General features: G+C 48.0%; 1 protein-coding gene across 3 annotated transcripts in view; it reads right to left on the bottom strand.

Moving 5' to 3' along the window:
- CREB3L2 (cAMP responsive element binding protein 3 like 2) overlaps positions 1-16,096 on the bottom strand; it is a 74,919-nt gene extending 58,823 nt beyond the window's left edge. For 2 of the 3 annotated variants that reach the window (XM_040061819.2, XM_040061820.2), the window contains exon 1: positions 15,964-16,096. In XM_040061819.2, the coding sequence (XP_039917753.1) occupies positions 15,964-16,071 (108 nt within the window). In that variant the 5' untranslated portion in view covers positions 16,072-16,096. Of the gene's footprint in view, positions 1-12,850; positions 12,986-15,963 lie in introns of those variants that run through there. The other variant, XM_040061821.2, reaches the window with a different exon arrangement.
- Positions 16,097-16,594: the final 498 nt, after the last annotated feature.

Raw genomic sequence — 16,594 nt, 5'->3', positions numbered from 1 at the left:
TCCTAACTAAGCAAAACATGCACCTTCCACTTAAATTTCTTTAAGTTATTTAAGCTACATTAGTTAAACATGATTTTGCTAATGTGCCAGTGCCACATTCTGATATATTCTGCTTTGGATGGTGCACTCCCACTCTTTTCCCAAAATACAGAAACTGTCTCCAAAATACTGCACACCTCCAAAAAAAACCAACACACCGGTGGACAGAGGACAGTTTCTTGCTAAGGCTGAGTATACCACTTCTCCTGTTGAAGAGGGAATCAAATTTGGATCTTCTGAGGTTTGCATCACTTCCCGGTAAAGGCACATTTTGTCTTCTTTTCCTCCCTGTCTTCAAACCCCTCCAAGCCCAGCCAGAATCCAAACCAAAGCGGCTGAGCCAGCTTGCACTACACTTTATCAGTCAGCCTTTGACCAAAGCAAGCAATCCAGACCTCCCAGAGGTGCCTCTGACCAGCAGGCCCAGCTTCCCACAGTGGCATCCATACACACAACTGCATGATGTCTGCCAGGGAAAGATAAAAAAGCACAGTCTGCAGGCAAACATTCTGCTGCTAAGTCACAGGTTCATCACATATATAGTAGAAATATGGAATAAGAGGAACACAGCCTCCTTTAGTGATAATTCTTGCTTTATGTAAGATTACAGACAATTTCTGCTTTCTTAAATCTCTTCCTGGTCAGTCCAACTAGTCTTTATTGAAGTTGTAAGCTAGGAGAGCTCCTTGCTATTTTTTTCCTCCCAAATTCTGTCAAACTGACTGTCGTCCAGTCCATGCCCTGTCCCTTAGTCTGAACCCCCTGAAGAGCTCTCCAAAGCCTAATTTGGAAAAGGAAGAGGTTCTCCTTAAAACGTACTCAGCAGGAGACGACAGGTCTGGGTTAGAGACACAAAAATTTAACAATGAGAGCTCCACAAGACTACCAGCACCTACTAGGAAGGCAAGGAGCAGAAGTGACACCCTCCTACACTGTATGGTTTCTAGGGCAGGAGCTGGCTTAAAGAGCACACATTTCTCAGCTCTTCTGCTCCGCTCCTTCCCTGGATCCCCTCAAGAGATCCTCTGGCTATACCTTTTTCCAATAAAATAATGGAAACATTTTTCACTCCCCATAGTGGTTACACCTGTGCCCTTTCATATGAGCCTGTACAACAATGTGAGAAACTCTGCACTAGGCTCTAGTGGAGAAGACCTAAATGAGGTAGAACTGTTCTTCACATAAAACTATTTAAAAAATGACATTTTATAACCTTTTTTTTTATCCTCCCTGTCAGAGAGGGATGGAAAAACCCTCTCCTTCCTCCCAACCTTATTTTCTTATTGGGTTTTTAAAGGAACTCTACCAGGACACGAAGACTATTTGCTAAAAAGGAGACCCTGAGAAGTTAAGAGTGATTGTGAGCATGTGAATATACTGCCTGCAGTTCCATGAACCATAAGGTCCTAAGGTTCCCTGCTCACTCCCTAAGTGGGGAACATCCCTGTCTGGCTTGGCTCAGATCCCTGAAGCGCTGCCAGTAATTGGAAACAGACGTGTTTGCAGGGAGATTCCAAGAAGAAGCCCAAAGGAGCGATGCAACCGTGGGCACCGCTCCTCAAACCAAATCGGGGAGAATACAGGATGCTGAAGAAACCAGGTCTTTGCTTGGTCCCTGGCTAAGCTAACAAAGAGGGTTTAAGTGTCTCTGTGTTGGAGATAACCAGTGAGGACCCTGAATGTGCTGTTTACATTAATTGTGCCCTTGTACTTCAGAGAAATCCCTGACAATCTGTTTAGAGAAAAGAAAAAACCATGACAGCCATCTCCCGCTATGAGACAGCACCAGGCCACGTGTGACCTCAGGGCTACTTCCACACCAGGCCCCTCTCCCCTCCCAAGTCCAGAGGGAAGATCAGCTCCTGTATGGGTACAGCTCCAGTCTGAGATGTGTCAAATATCTCTGCCTAATGCAAGAGCTCTGAAGCACAGCATCCCACAGACACACTTCAGATTGTCACAGCACTGCGTCAAAGCTCACGCACAGCGCAGCATCTCAGCGACTGAGCTGGTCAAAGAGCTGTTTCCCAGCACCAGCACAGCCATCTCTCGTTGGATTGTAGTGCACCACTGAAGTCACAGCCTGGGCTGCACACAACTCATTACATTTCCTCACCCCATCTGCCTCCACGTTTCTTCACACCCCTACTTGGTCCAGGTTTTCTCAGGCATTTGCTCACTCACTTCCTGTCATCTCCACAGAATTTTGATTCCCATTTTTCCCTGTTGCTTGACTAAACTGATGGAATGCAGCCTGCCTGGCTCTAACACCAGACCTCCTGGAGAGCTAAGCAGATGTGGGAATTAAGATTTTTGGGACACCTGCTGGAAAGTGCCTTCGGAGGGCTCAATTAAGAGAGGGCATGTAAGTCAAGAGAGACCCCTCAAAAGCCTTCTGGCAGTACTCTGAAAAGTCAGGCATGTCTTGTCCTGTGGCTCCACTGCCACAGGTTACCTTTGCGCAGCAGAATGACAAAGGCAGTCACAGGAGAATTTGCTCCACCAATTAACTGGTGCTGAAGGAGCAGCACTGCTCATTTATTCCATCCCCAGACAGGCTCCAGAGGTGACTCCCAGCAGCACGTAGCTTCAGCCTCTCCTGGTGGAGCCTGACCAGCCTGACAGGATCATCAAGCTGAGGAGCTTCATTCCTTGCCAGACACTCTCCAGGAGGCACTCTGTGCTGAGCACGTCAGGAAGGGGCCACTTCAGGAGTGGAACAGCATTCCCCCCCACACACCACCACATCACAGGAACACTGGGAATTCATGCCAAAAGAAGGAGCACTGCTTTAGAGAAGATGGGCGCTCTCCTGGTCATTGCCATGTTTCCAGTACAGCTTTTGGATGCTTTCAAACCACATCTACTGTCCACACTACACTCAAATAAAATATTTTTGCTTCTAGCATGTTCCAGAGAAAAACCAACACAGCATTACCACTACAGAAGGTTATACCATACCATGGAAGCAGTTTAAGGCAGCATCTCCTGCTGGCCAGCTACCTAAATACAAAGATGCCAAGGGAGAAAAATTACTTGCCCTTCCCAAGTGTCCCAGGCACTCTCCTCCTTCTGTTTCAATATGCGTGTCAGAATTAAAGACCATTCCCCTGTAAACTACAAGGAGACTGACCCTGGATCACAGAGAGAACTCCAGGCTTGTTAAAATGCTGCAGAAGTTTTGGACAGGTATGAATGAGGCAAGATCTGCCACAGGCAAAGGATTTTAAGCTTCCTCCAGGTGATGGTGTAGAAAAATACAGAGCTGTAGTGTGATGCACAGAAGCAGAGGGACAAGAACAATCTTCCACTGTTAAACCCTGGGGTAAAAGTTGGTACCATTAGTACAACTGGAACCACATCAGCCGCCACCTTCCACTAATTATACCTTTAAAATCAAAGCTGCAAGCTTTCCTTTTTAACCTGTATATTTATCCCACCTTCTCACACATTCCCTTTTTCCTCATACCTCACCCTAACTCACCTTTCCTCTGCCCCTCACTTGTCAGGGTTGAAGACCCTTGTCACACTGACACCAGTCACTTGTGTTTCACCCAGTCTATCCCAGACAGAGGCTCAGAGAATACAAGGCTACATCAGCTTCAAGAGGGAATATACATAAAATACCTTGTATTTTGGGATTAATGCCTTTTTTCTAGCAGCAATCTTACCCTTCTCCATATGCCTTGTACATTTTCCTCCTTTTTATGTGCCAAGAGGTGTCATGATAAACACAAGCAGCTCAAAGACAGCTTGAAGCAATTAAAGCACTTATTTAAACACTGAAATCAACAGTTCAGGAAAATGACCAAATGCTGTGATGCATGTGATCTATGTTATGCCTTGAAGTATCCAGTCAACAGGCCCAGCAATAAAGTTTTACAGCATTTCAAGCTAGAAAGGACTATGAAACCTTCCTAATCTTCCCCGTCCTAATCCACTCTTTTCATGAGGTACCCTTATATAGGATCTGATAATTTGTTGAAATATAACTGCCAGAAGAGAACCATGGGTGTGCCTCAAAGACTGAGGAATAAGCATTTTTCTTAACTATATTTTAGCGCTTTTTTTGTTACACTTTCCAAGTCTTGATTTCCAATACGTATTCACCTGTCCCATAGGTAGACACATTTTTTTGTTCCTAGTCACATGACTTTGATTCCAGACCATGGATGAATACCTTGAGAAGCCTCCAGTCTGGTACCTTTTTGCAGAACCCAATAAATCTGTCCTCTGACACCAATTCTCACTTTGCAACGACTTTGAGTCAGTCCTTTAATTCCATACACTTTGTGGCACAATCTTTCAACCAAAACAATTAAATAAATAGCCAATTGTTTGCAAAATGTCTCCATTTACTACCTTTTTTTTTGCATCTCAAAGAACAAAACCAGGTTTGTCTGACTATATCTGCTTTCCATTAAATTCTACCTACCAGGGTTAAATCCTATCTGTATTATTGCACTCTGGAATCCTAAAAGATTCCAAGTATTTTCACATATCTTTGGTACCAGGATCTCCAGTGCATAGTTCTCATTTCCTCCCCTTTACTCTATTAATTGAATATTTTCAGATATTTCCTCATGATGTCATGACCCTACAAAAATCAATGTCAACAAGCCAAACGTCCCCTCTGGGACCCTCCAGCCTATCTGGATTTCCAGTTATCTAGATTTACTGGTTCCAAGATGTTTTGTAACCTGATTACTGACAGTGGCTAATTTTCATATGACACCATTTAGAAAAGTCCCCGTTCTACCCTTACACTTGCCAACACTGTTTTCCCCTTGGATATTCTTTGCTGATCATCACCAGCTTCCCTCTACTTCACACTGATTCTTTTTTACCCTCCTCTAACCTGTAAGCATTAGATTGGACAAAAAGAGAAAAGGAACTACCAGAGGACATTAGCAGTTTAAAAAAGGCACAGCATAATGATAGCTTAAGATTCATAATCCCCTTTGTGATAATTTTAATCTAAGCACAAAGCTCTGAAGGGAAATTGCTGCGACTATAGAAAATCTTCATTATTTGTGTGTTACGAGAACCACAGCTGAAATCAAAGTTTTCACAGACATTCTATTCTGGTACTATTACTGAAAATGACATTAAAGTCATCCCATGAAACTGAGAAAGATGCCTCAAGAATAGCAATGTGAGCTTAACATAAACTCTTCTGGTCACACCACTTCCTCAAACTCCTCCAAACACCTGTCCACCTTCAAAGCAACACACATTTAATGTTTGTAATCATTTCTCACAAACCTGCTACTTCAACCCTTTACTTTTGCTGCTGTTCTTGGAATTCTCCCAAATTAGCCTCTCTTTCAGATATCCAGGTGGCAAGAACTGAAAAGTCCTCAACCAAACTGTGACATACTGACACCTGCAAGACCCAGGTTTTTAAGAATCTCCCCAAATCATACTTTTCAACACTTTCATCATCCAAGTGGCAGCAGCACCGTTAATTGGCCATTCCCAGGCACAACCCTGGCTCCTTCACACCCAGACTTTACAGCTTTCTGCACTCAGTAACTGCTACAAAAGCCTCTTCAGCAGTGCAAATTTCTGCAGACTCTCATTTCTCGCTTACAATTCCAAGCTTCCTTTCCTCCCCTCAAATACCTGTGAATTCGAAACAATTTCCTCCTACCTCCAGTGTCTCCATCCCAGCCACCACACCATGTAATGTCCCTCTTGAGCACTGAAGCCACATCTTAAACCAAGAAGGGTTTTCTTCCATCCCCGACCAATCCTGCCAGCACACTGTCCCAAGCAAGATTCTTTTTCATTAAAACTGAAAAAAGATGTTCTGGATATGAAATGCCTTTAAACTTTTTAGAAATGTAATCAAGATTTTAACTGCACAATTTTGAAAGTCAGTGACACTTTCTGTGTTCATTTTGATCCTGCAGATCTTGTAGTGTTTGTAGTTGAGAAAATAACAGCAACATAAATTAAGTTCATCTTTTCCCTGTGGTTTTTCTAACACATTTCTAACAACCCAACAACCAGGCAACGGCAACAGGGAAGCATTCCCAAGTCACAGAGCAGACTCCCCAAAGCACTTTTCTGATGAAAATTCAGCTGAAATTTTTCTCTGAATTAGGACAGCCAAGTGAGAAGTCACAAGTCACCCCGGGCAAGTACAAAATACTACTTTTTAATCTTTTAGTCTTTTTGGCAAGCGACAGCATCCACTGAAAGCCACGAGGAGCAAATGAACCGAACTGAAAAAGAACTGTAAAAGCACTAAGGCTCGAGGAGGAGACAAATTTTGCATCCAGAAAGCTCCTGCCTTAAAAAGAGTGCCAAAACTCATTCCTGCCATGCCTGTTCCTGCAGGGAGTCACGCCTGAGCGGTGCCTTCCAGCGGCCGGCGGAGAGAGCCGGCTGCGGACCCCGAGGGAGCAGCACCCACGCACATCTGGAGCCCTCCTGCAGCTGCCAGCTCTTGCCCTCTCCCTGAGCCTCGGGCTCAGCCCCTTCTGGAGTGCTGTGAGGGAAGGGGTCAGCCAGACACGCAGGCATCCGTCTGGAGAGGCAAGGGGGAAATGCTTCCCAGCGAGAGGAAGGGCAGATGGCTCCCAGCCAACCATAATGGACATCCCCAGAGAGCCCTCAGTCCCTGCAGCATTCCACCAGCGAGTACACGAGGCACTACAGCCGTATGTAGGAAGTGACAGTTTGCTCTTCTTTTCTTTTTCTAAAAAGAACTCTTCTGCTTTACGCCCTTTTTCTAAAAAATACATCTTACCAGCCTGCCTGAAACCCCACACTGCTCCCAGGCCTGAGTCACACACCCAGCTGTGCAGGGGGGAGGCACAGAGGAGGAGAAGGGAGCTGCAGCACCGAGGAGCTCAAACAAGACATACCATCAGTGCTGATGACGAGGCCAGTTACACCCATGATGAGAAAGACAGATGTTTTCCAGAAAGTCAGCCGCTGCCTCATATTAGGAGTTATGAAAGTGGAGAGTTCAGACATCATATTTTCCCTCGGTTTTCATCCTTTGCTAGCCAGCACAGATCCCACAAAGCCAGGTGTCTGGCTGCAAGAAATAGTGCAGACTTAGATTCTAAGTTCTTAGTCTTGAAGGCATCACTGTGTCTGTAATACCACAGGCTTTCTGAGCAAACCCTGCCATCGCTGCTTCGGCAGTGGTGAGAAAATCCAGGAGAGATCAGTTCTCTGCTGCTCCTGAGTTTTGGTTCTACACATACACAAATCTCTCCTGTGGGTACCAGAGGCTCCATAAACGAGAACTCACATGTCTTCAGATAACCCCCACGAAATCAAAACATTGCAGGTGGATTACTGAAGCCAACAAAAGAGCCTACAGAAGACTGGGGAAAAAAGCAGCCTTGGGATAAGCATTCTCCTGTGCACAGAATTTGCTGCAGGGATGAGGAACAGAGATCTGCTTGGTATTCAAGGACTGGAGTTTGGCGGGGTGGGGGGATGGTTTAGGTGGTTTTCACGTTTTAGGTCTATAAAACCTCTGCCATGCTACGCACATGAGCTAATGTGGTCTCTTCCCACACCCACAGTCTCAGGGTTGTCCATAAAAAGGAAATGACACAGGTATGAGGTAGCATAGACAAACAACCTTGAAACAAACCAGTCTGCTGCCCAGCAGTGCCCTATCTCAATCTGAGCAGGTCAGTGCCTTGACTCCAGACCGCTGTGAAAGGAACCACAGCACAGCTCCAGCTGGAAGGGGCCTCAGGTCTCTAGCCCAGTCCTCTGCCCAAACAGGGCCAACACTAAGCTAAGACCAGTTTACCCAGGGCTTTAGCCAGTCAGGTGTTAAAAACTTCCAAGGAAGGAGATGGTACAGTCTCTTCCTGGGCAACTTTTTTTCCAGTGCTCAGGTATCCTCACTGTGAAATCCTTTTTCCTTACCAGTCTGAACCTCTCTCACTTCTGCTGATGTCCATTTCCTCTCATCCTCCCGCCATGCCGTGGTCTAAAGAGCCTGACTTTTTCCACTCCTGTCTGTAGACCTTCACATCACAGCATCCAAACTTTGAAGAAGAGAAATTAAACCAGGGACTCCTAAGCAGAGCAACTGAAAGATGCTTCCCTTGCTTCACAAGCTACCATGTGCTTCAAAAAATTTTGCCAGAGCTGAGGACTCTGCTCACATCCAAAATCAGGGGCAGCACTCAATGTCTTTGTTGCAGATCAAGGGTAATTGACTGTCTTCCTGTCTACTGGAGATCAGCCCATCTCAGCCAAAAAAGCACACTCCTTACCTCTGCAGGCAACTTCAGCTGTAGCAAGAGCTGGGAGATGAGTGCTGCAGGGTCACCAAACAGCGTGGGTTCATCCCAGCAGAGCTGCAGGAGTGCAGAGCCCAGCTCCAGGTGAGCTACCAAAGCCCATCAGGAATATTGCTTTTTGCCCCTACACTACAGAAGAGGAGCCTCCACCAACTTCTGCCCTGCATCGCTGCCCCAGGACACATCCAATCTGGCAAGGAAGGAGGCCTGAAGCTCCCTAAGAGGTCATTAGAGCAGCCTGGTCTCTATTTCTCACCCCATATGACTGACAGATTGCATGAAAGGACAAAGCCAGCCCCAGCACAGCTGCAGAGGAATGTTTTTCTTTGGCAGAGAGGAGAGAGATGAAGTGGGTGTCACGTTTTTCCATTAAATTTTTGCCTGTCACCACAGCAGAGCCAGATCATATACAGAAGATTGAAAGCCAGTTAGCAGCAGATGGCAAAAAAAAATAGAAGGTAGTAGTTTCCAAGACACAGAGAAGGCACAGAGAGGTCACTGGCAGTATTCAGCTCCACATTTGGATGGATGGCACCTATGGGGACAGCTCTAGCAATTAAGGTCTATCCCATTTAACCACACTTTGTTTTCTCACATTGCCCTCTCTGCTTCTCTACTCATCCTCAGGAGAGGGAATGCTCGTTTTTTGGTAGAGTATGTGTATCTGTCCTTCACACATTTAGCACTCAACTCAATGCAGTGACTTTTTTTTCTGCAGTTGCGATCTGTGTCTGATAGCTCACAGACAGAGAGAATGAGGAAAAAGTCTCTCTCTGAAAAGCTCAGCATCTCAGACTGAATGTGCACCTCAGCTATGCCTTGTTAAACCCTGCCATTTTTCACCTGTCTTCTCTACTGCCTATTACTTACTTCACTGAGGTGAAAGGGCAACATGTTTGCCAGCAAAACTGTGGTCCTAAGCCAAGCTTATTCTTTCTATGCCATTCCTTTCACTTTTATGAAAGAAAAATAGTTTAGCACACAAGGCAGCCGCCACTTTTCACCAGTATTTGACATCGTGGAGGGGTGGTGGGGCCATATACCAACCCAGCATCAGTGCTGCCTTGAACAGCAGGTCTGTTGTCTATTTTTCTGCTACATACCCATATCATTCTCAAACAACCCTTTTTCCTTGAACCTCTTCCAGGCAAGCCCTGTTCTTTCCAGTGACATCCACATAATTGTCTACTGGTATCCAATAAAACACACATGCACATCAGGCTTGCATCCGAGCACAACTCATAAATCTACTCTGACTATTCCCCCTGCACATTCCTTTAGCTCAGAATGCAGATCCACTACCCCTTCCCCAGCCAAATATTCCAACCTGCCCTTTCTTGTCAGCATCAGTACCTGGGCTGCTACAGGGCAAGCTGTGTCAGGGAAAGGATATCCCTGGAAGCTAATTTCTGGCAAAAAGTCATTTTAAAACTGGATGAGCTCCCAGGCAGCTGCCACAACAGCCTGTGGTTACATCCAGGTGCAGAACTGCACTGGCAGGTCTTGTCACCCACAAAAAAAACACAGCCAGAAGGTATCTCCATCATTCAGAGAGAGAGATGAATAGGGAGCAACAGCACAAAAGAATGTGCCCTCCTGAAAACCAGGGGCCATCAGGACCCCATTTCTCTTGGAAAAAGGCAAGATGCTCTAGGGAATCTGAGGAGTTAAAGGGAAGACCTTGTAGGCTCAGGGTCAGCAGCCAATTCAGCCTGTGACAAATGCCACCAAGCCAGGTCTGATAGCAATTTCACCTATCAGTAATTCGTAACATCTCACCCAGAAAATGATCCTTCTCCAAAATCAAGAGAAGCAGCCTGAGACAGAGGATACAGATGATGGATGTTTAAACCAAGTATTATGAAGTGACTGGAAAACAGCTTTTGGGAATGCGGGGAGGAAGGTGTGCAGACAGGAGTAAGGACAGCAAGCCCTGATAACCAACATAAGAAAATCTGCCTGGTCAGAGACAGGGGGCTACTTTCAAAGGATCATGCCTCCAAAGCAACCTAAGTATCTCAGAGGGACCTTGTGAGCTGAGGGACCAAGGGAAAATGAACCCACAGTGACACAGAGCTCCCAGCTCCTTGGAGGGAGGAGTAGCCAGCAAGGCATAGCACACACTGGCCTCCTCTACAGACACAGATAATCCTAAAAAGGTGAGACTGCTTTAATAAAATAACTGGTCCCCATCCCAGGATACGGGAAACTCACTTAGCCCTAGCTAAGAAGGGACTCTTCACATTGCAAACAAAGTCCTGCAAAGAGCACAAGTTCCCACCAGCCCTGCTGTAGATAAGCTGAACAACTCCAGACACAGGAAAGCCGTGTCTGGTAACACCGTAAGTGGAATTCCTTTACCCCTGCTATCGTGCACAACCTGCTCCATGCGTAAGGACTGGCTTTCCAAAGGAAACATTTACAGAGGACAGCGCACATCAGTCACGTCCACTAGGAAAAAGAATAAATAGTGGGTTTGTACATTAAATGCTGGCTCATTTTTATCTACCGTGCTTCAAAGTCAGTCCCAGGACAGACTAACATTTTTTCCAGCTCCTGTCTTCACTGCAGATCAGACACTTTACTATACAGTTACAGCCAGCAACTCAATACCCCCATTTTTCTAATTTTAACTGTCAGAAAACAGCAGGGTAAAGTTTCAAGATCTCCTGCTTGTGTTTATCTCAGCTTTTAGAGGAACTGTAGATCAGTTAGACCATTACAAGTATGTGACATGTCTCTTGGCAAACTAGAATAGTTTTCTTATTTAAATTTGGGAAGAAAACAAAGGAGAAATGGTTTTCAGTGCACGGCACCATGTACAACTAATTTTGCTGTTCAGCAGTTATGATGTTGACTTTTTTATTGATATGGAAAGTCACTGACACAATTTAACACTATTTCTTTGTAGGAGCTCTGTATACAACTATTTAAAAATCTCACTTTCTCATTTCCCCCCTTTACTGTAATTTTGGAAGAATCTTTGCAAGTACCGACTGTACAAATATTTTACGTAAAGTCAGCTGCAGGTGTACAGAGAAGAAAGAATGAGGGATTTCAGCTTTATGGTTTGTGGGCAACAGACCAAACCCCATGTGCAAATGAAGCAGCTCTCCCCCTACCAAAATGAAACAAAAATTGGATCCAACTATACTGACACCAGAGAGCTACATGCAGCCACCACACAATAAGATACAGCCAGCTCCACATCCACACCCGCTGCAGTAACCACAGCTTTCAATTAAATACACACAGAATGTAAAAATCAAGCACTGTCATCCATTAAAATAACGACTGCCATACTCCAAAAGCTCAGGCACTCCCTGGCAGCTGATCCAGAAGCGGCTTTCCTGCCGAAGTCATTAGATTCACAAAGTAACAGCAGCCATCGTTTTTGTGGCAGAGGAAATGAATCACCAGGCAAGCACCGCTGAGGTTCAGAGATTTGTAAAGGCGAGGACAGAAGGCTAGCTCAGAGTTTCCCAAGCTCATCTTAGATGACTATCACAACCCTGACCATTAACCTTCACCTTTGGTTTTGCTTTCACAGGGACACACAAACTTTGTAGCTGTGGTCTGGGAAGCCTCCTCCTCACCTGCCAACCTATACTACACCCCTGTCCCAGGACCGAGCTGCCCACAGCATCGCCAGCAACTTGGAAACAGGATGACAGGGCTCAAACACCGCTCAGACAACAGCAATGCGACATTTCACTAGTTCCAATTCTTTTAGGAGTTCCAAGTTCAATAGTCAGCTCTTTAACAAATAAACCATTTGGGCTACTTGGCATTTCAAGCTACCTTCCAGTTAACCACTCATCCAGGATATGACATCTAGGAATTTAGTCCTAAATATCTAAGCCAGCTCCTGTCCCCCTGTACCTTTAGGGCAGCTAGAGTTCTACATGTGCCAATGCCAACATAACATCCGTGCCTGCATTTGGCTGCATTTTGCTACCACCTGGAAACAGCAGCTCATGTGTTAGAATAACCATGAAAATGGAGTAGAAGGAAATAAAACTGCCTCCTCAGTATTATATAAGGAGGTTTTAAATGTCAAAGGCTCCTAAGGACCACCTGTCTTCCAGCCCCCATCCAGTAATGGGACAGGTAGTTGGCATTTCACGGTGTGTTTGTCAGACTTATCCATCTGCATGAGATCTGGCAGTTGTCACAGAAGATGTGGTCCCAGCTGGGCCATGTCCAACCACAGATCAACTCCAGTGGAGCCCCACGGCCAACAGCAGAGCTCTCCCACTTCAAGCCCACCTGTGTGTTATGGGAAGTAACTGCAGCAGCAAGAAGCTGGAGGTTTTGCCACCTGGCCACGCTCCTGCTCCCCCTGGGCAGTGGCAGGTGGTGTGTTTCCCTTTTGTTTCATCAACAGGAAAAAACACAAACTAATAACACTAATAACAATAATAATAACGCTGCCTTGCACAGTGCCAGCACACAGCACTACCAACACAGTCACAACAAGCTACAGCACATATCAAGATTATATAACGCAGACACATGACACATACCATGAACACGCCTCTGGGAAACCTTTCAGCCTTTGCTTCCATGGGGAAACTGAACCACTCTGGAAAAATAACTGCTATAGAGCTACTTGGCACGCAGGTGAGCACTGTGAGGACTTTAACGAGACACCCCCAGGATTGCTGCCTGCCAATAGCAGAGCTGAGCTCCTCGAGGCCCCAACTTTCTCCAGGTACAGCTGATGATATCACTGACAGCACCAGTGGAGTGAGGGAATGGCTCCTCACACAGCTTCAGGCACTGGTGAAATCATCAGCTGTTAAAGAGAAATGTAAATCCCCAGGAGGTTGGATTTCAGTCCTGGTAATTAAGGCAGGCTGGAACAGTTTAAAATAGAGGTCAAGTTTTTAAGCGTATGCATACTTTCACGCTTGTCTGCTAGCGTCAAATCAACAAGAGCCAGGAATAGCCTTTTTGGTCATAGAAAGGTTAAATTTTAACTCAAAATGCACAAAAAGCAGTTGGGACGGAATTCTCACCCTCACCAGTCTGTACACACAGGTCTGACTGTGGAATGACAATGATCCTTCTTCCTGCTTGTGAGCTCTCTGCTCAACCATCATCTTCTCCCTCCTCTCCCTGCCAGTCCAGCTCGTGCTCCCAGGGCTGCATGACTGTCCCAGAGACCTTTCCCAAGCCCAGGTTTCCTTGGATGCAGACCTGCACATCCAGCTAAGGGACACCTCAGGGGCATGTGAAGACCAGAAGATGCTGCAGGACACGTGTTCCTTAGCTGTGAGGGTGACAGACAGCACAGGGCATAGGTACCCCTGCAGAGGGAGCACGGGAAGGGTCTCCTCATCATTCCAGTATTTCCAGGAAGACCCTGCAGTAGGTTTGCAAACAGCAGAGAAACTGGGTCAAACCAGTCCTCCCAGATGGAAAGCACAGCCCAGGAGAAGAACAGATGTTTCATCCAGAGAGCTTGTTTGTTTGTTTTGGGTTTTTCAAATGATTCTATGAAGTTCCGGCCAGAGGTAAATAGAGAGCTTGCGTTTCATCGTATCAAGCACGGTGTTTTCCTCCACATGGCAGGGCACATCCACAAAAGAGAAAGTTCAACAAGCAGAAGTGTGGGGTTTTTTCACTCTAAAGAATGTTAATTTCATAAATAGTCTTTTATTCTTTGAAGATTGCAATACCTCACTACATCTACTTTATAACATTTCATTTGGCTCTTTTGTTCTGAAACTTCTTTCAGAAGAATTCCAAGAACAACCAAAAGGAGAAATTGATTTTGCACTTTTTCTTTGGCTTCAAGAGGGTCTCTGAAGAAATCTTAAACTCCTAAAAAGACCCAATCAGCAAGACAGCAAACACAAACAAATCAATGTCAGCATTACTCCCAACAAAGGTCATCACAGCCCAAGATTTTGCAGATCTAGCAATACACTACCCCTTGCAATATGCTCATCATCGTAGCATTTGAAGCTGAAAATCCTCAATAAAACTTGAAAACTGAAAAGGGAAAAGCATCCTATTTCCGTCCACAAGGTAAACAGGATGTTTTCGTTATCAAGACACAGTTAATTCTCAGGCTCCTTGAAACAGGGCAGAAAAGACACATATCCATCTCATTGCAGCCACAAGTTCTAGCCCAAGTGTAAGATCTCCTTCAAGGCACTAATTAAAGAAGATATGCGAACACTGTGTAAGAAAACAAAAGTTAAGAGTGGCAACTCCATTCTCATCACAAGGATCCAAACAGAGCAAGAGGAAGTACATCAGCACAACTATAAAATCTGAAGCAGAACACCCTCCAAAGAGCCTCTCATTTCATTCACAACATTCTTGTTGATAAAGGAAAAAAACCACAAGACAACAGCTGTTTGAAGGAAGAGCTTTCCATTATTAAGCGCTCCTGGTGGCTCTTTTAAAAACCCAAGCCACCATAACATGATCGCTTTTCCCTGGATCTGCCAGAAGATACACATCACACAAGCAAGCCCAAGGCTTTCAAAGACAAAGAAGCCAAACACCATTTCAAGACCGTCACGCGTGCAGGAGGCTCGCTTCCTGCTGGAACGAGGCTTGGAGCTTGTGACGGACACGATCCCGGATCAGTGAGTCTACCACATACCACACACAACAAATAAGATTTTCCTTGTTTGCCTTACAAGACTAACGCCAAGATCAGCACAGAGGCAGCGGCTGTGGGATCGCTGCTGCTCCTGTGAAGAGCTGGGTGCCTCACTCTGGGGCTGTATTTGCACATCACCGGTGCAAGGAAGCAACGCGGAGCCCCCGCCAAGCACCATCCCTCGGGCGCTGCCACATCCCATTGCCACCACCATGTTCCTCGGGGTCTCCATCCAAGCACGTGCTCGACAACCACACGGAGCGTGGCTGCTCCCTGCCTCGAACCAGCAGCAGACTGGAAGAGTCTTCCATGCCGCTGTCCCAAGGTGCTCCGGCACGCCTCCACTCGGGATTTACACCTACAGGGGTTTACAGAGGTGTATTCGCTGTGCTTGCGAGAACCCTCCTGACTAACAGCGAGCCAACAGAGCAGGGATAACAAAGACACGTTTCCTCGGAACTGTCCTAACTACGCGTTTTGCGCAAGCCAAAATATGGGGATTCCAGCCAAAAAAATAAACAACAAAAACATCGAAACTTGTGTCACTTCCTTCCTGCGCTTGGGGAGCGGGACGGAGCCGGGACGGTCTCGTCTTGAAGAAGGACACACGGCCGGGCGACTCCTGCGCGGTCGCCCGGGAGAAGCGGCAACGGAGCGGACGCAGAGGGAGCCCCGGCCGGGCGGGGGAAGCGGCGACGGACGGAGCGGGGGCGGCGGGACCTCGGTTATCGGGAGCCGCCGCCAGGCTCGGAAGGAAGGGAGCTGAGACCCCGCGGCGCACAGGGGACCCCAAGGCCTGCCCGAGGACACCTCGGCCCTCGGGGGAGCAGCACGGGGAGCACCTGTTGGCCGAACCCGCCCGGTGCCGACCCCGGGGCCCGCCGGGACACCCCCGGGGGATCCCGAGGAACCCCGCCGCGGCCCCCGAACGCGGCCGCCCACGGCGGCGTCTCAGCCATCCCACCCCCGGCCTCCCGGCGCCGCCGGGAGCCGCCGTCCGCCCCCGCCGCTCCTCACCGTGCGGCTCAGCAGCGTGTCGGGGTCCGCGGGCTCGCACAGCTCGCTCAGCTTGCGGTCCCAGTGCAGCAGCGGCGGCTGCTCCCCGCCGCTCTCGCACACCTCCATGGCGGCCGCAGGCACCCCCCGTCGGTCCGTCGGTCTGTCTGTCGGTCCGTCCGCCGCCCCGCCGCCTGACCCTGCCCCGGGCCGCGGAGCCGCGCGCTCGCCCCCGCCCCGGCGCGCTCCCCCAGCCGGCGGCAGCGCGCGGGCGTCGGCCGGGCGGGTCACCCCCGCCAGCCGCGCGCCGCGCCCCCGCCACGCCCCCGCCGCCCCGCCCGCCAATCGGGGGCGAGCAGCGCCGGGCGCGGGCCAATGGGCGAGCGGGCCCCGAGCGGCGGCGGCCGCGGAATGTGGGCGTGGCGCGCGCGGCCAATGGCGCGGCGGAGCGGCGGGCGCGGCGGCCAATGGGGCAGCGACAAGACTGCGGCCGGCGCGCGCCGCGCCGCCCTCAGGGAGGGACCCGCGGCGGCCCCGGCGCCCGCCCGGGACGGCGGGGACGGGGACAGCGCGGCCGCCGGGGCCGCTCGGTGAAGACAGGTCAGAACGCACCTCGTGGAAAACAGAACGTCACAGCTCTGGGCAGCCGCAG

Source organism: Hirundo rustica, chromosome 4 (genome assembly GCF_015227805.2).
Source record: "Hirundo rustica isolate bHirRus1 chromosome 4, bHirRus1.pri.v3, whole genome shotgun sequence".
NCBI classification, from domain to species: Eukaryota; Metazoa; Chordata; class Aves; order Passeriformes; family Hirundinidae; genus Hirundo; species Hirundo rustica.
The sequence above is the reverse complement of the archived record's forward strand: the minus strand, read 5'-3'. Positions and strand labels throughout refer to the sequence as shown.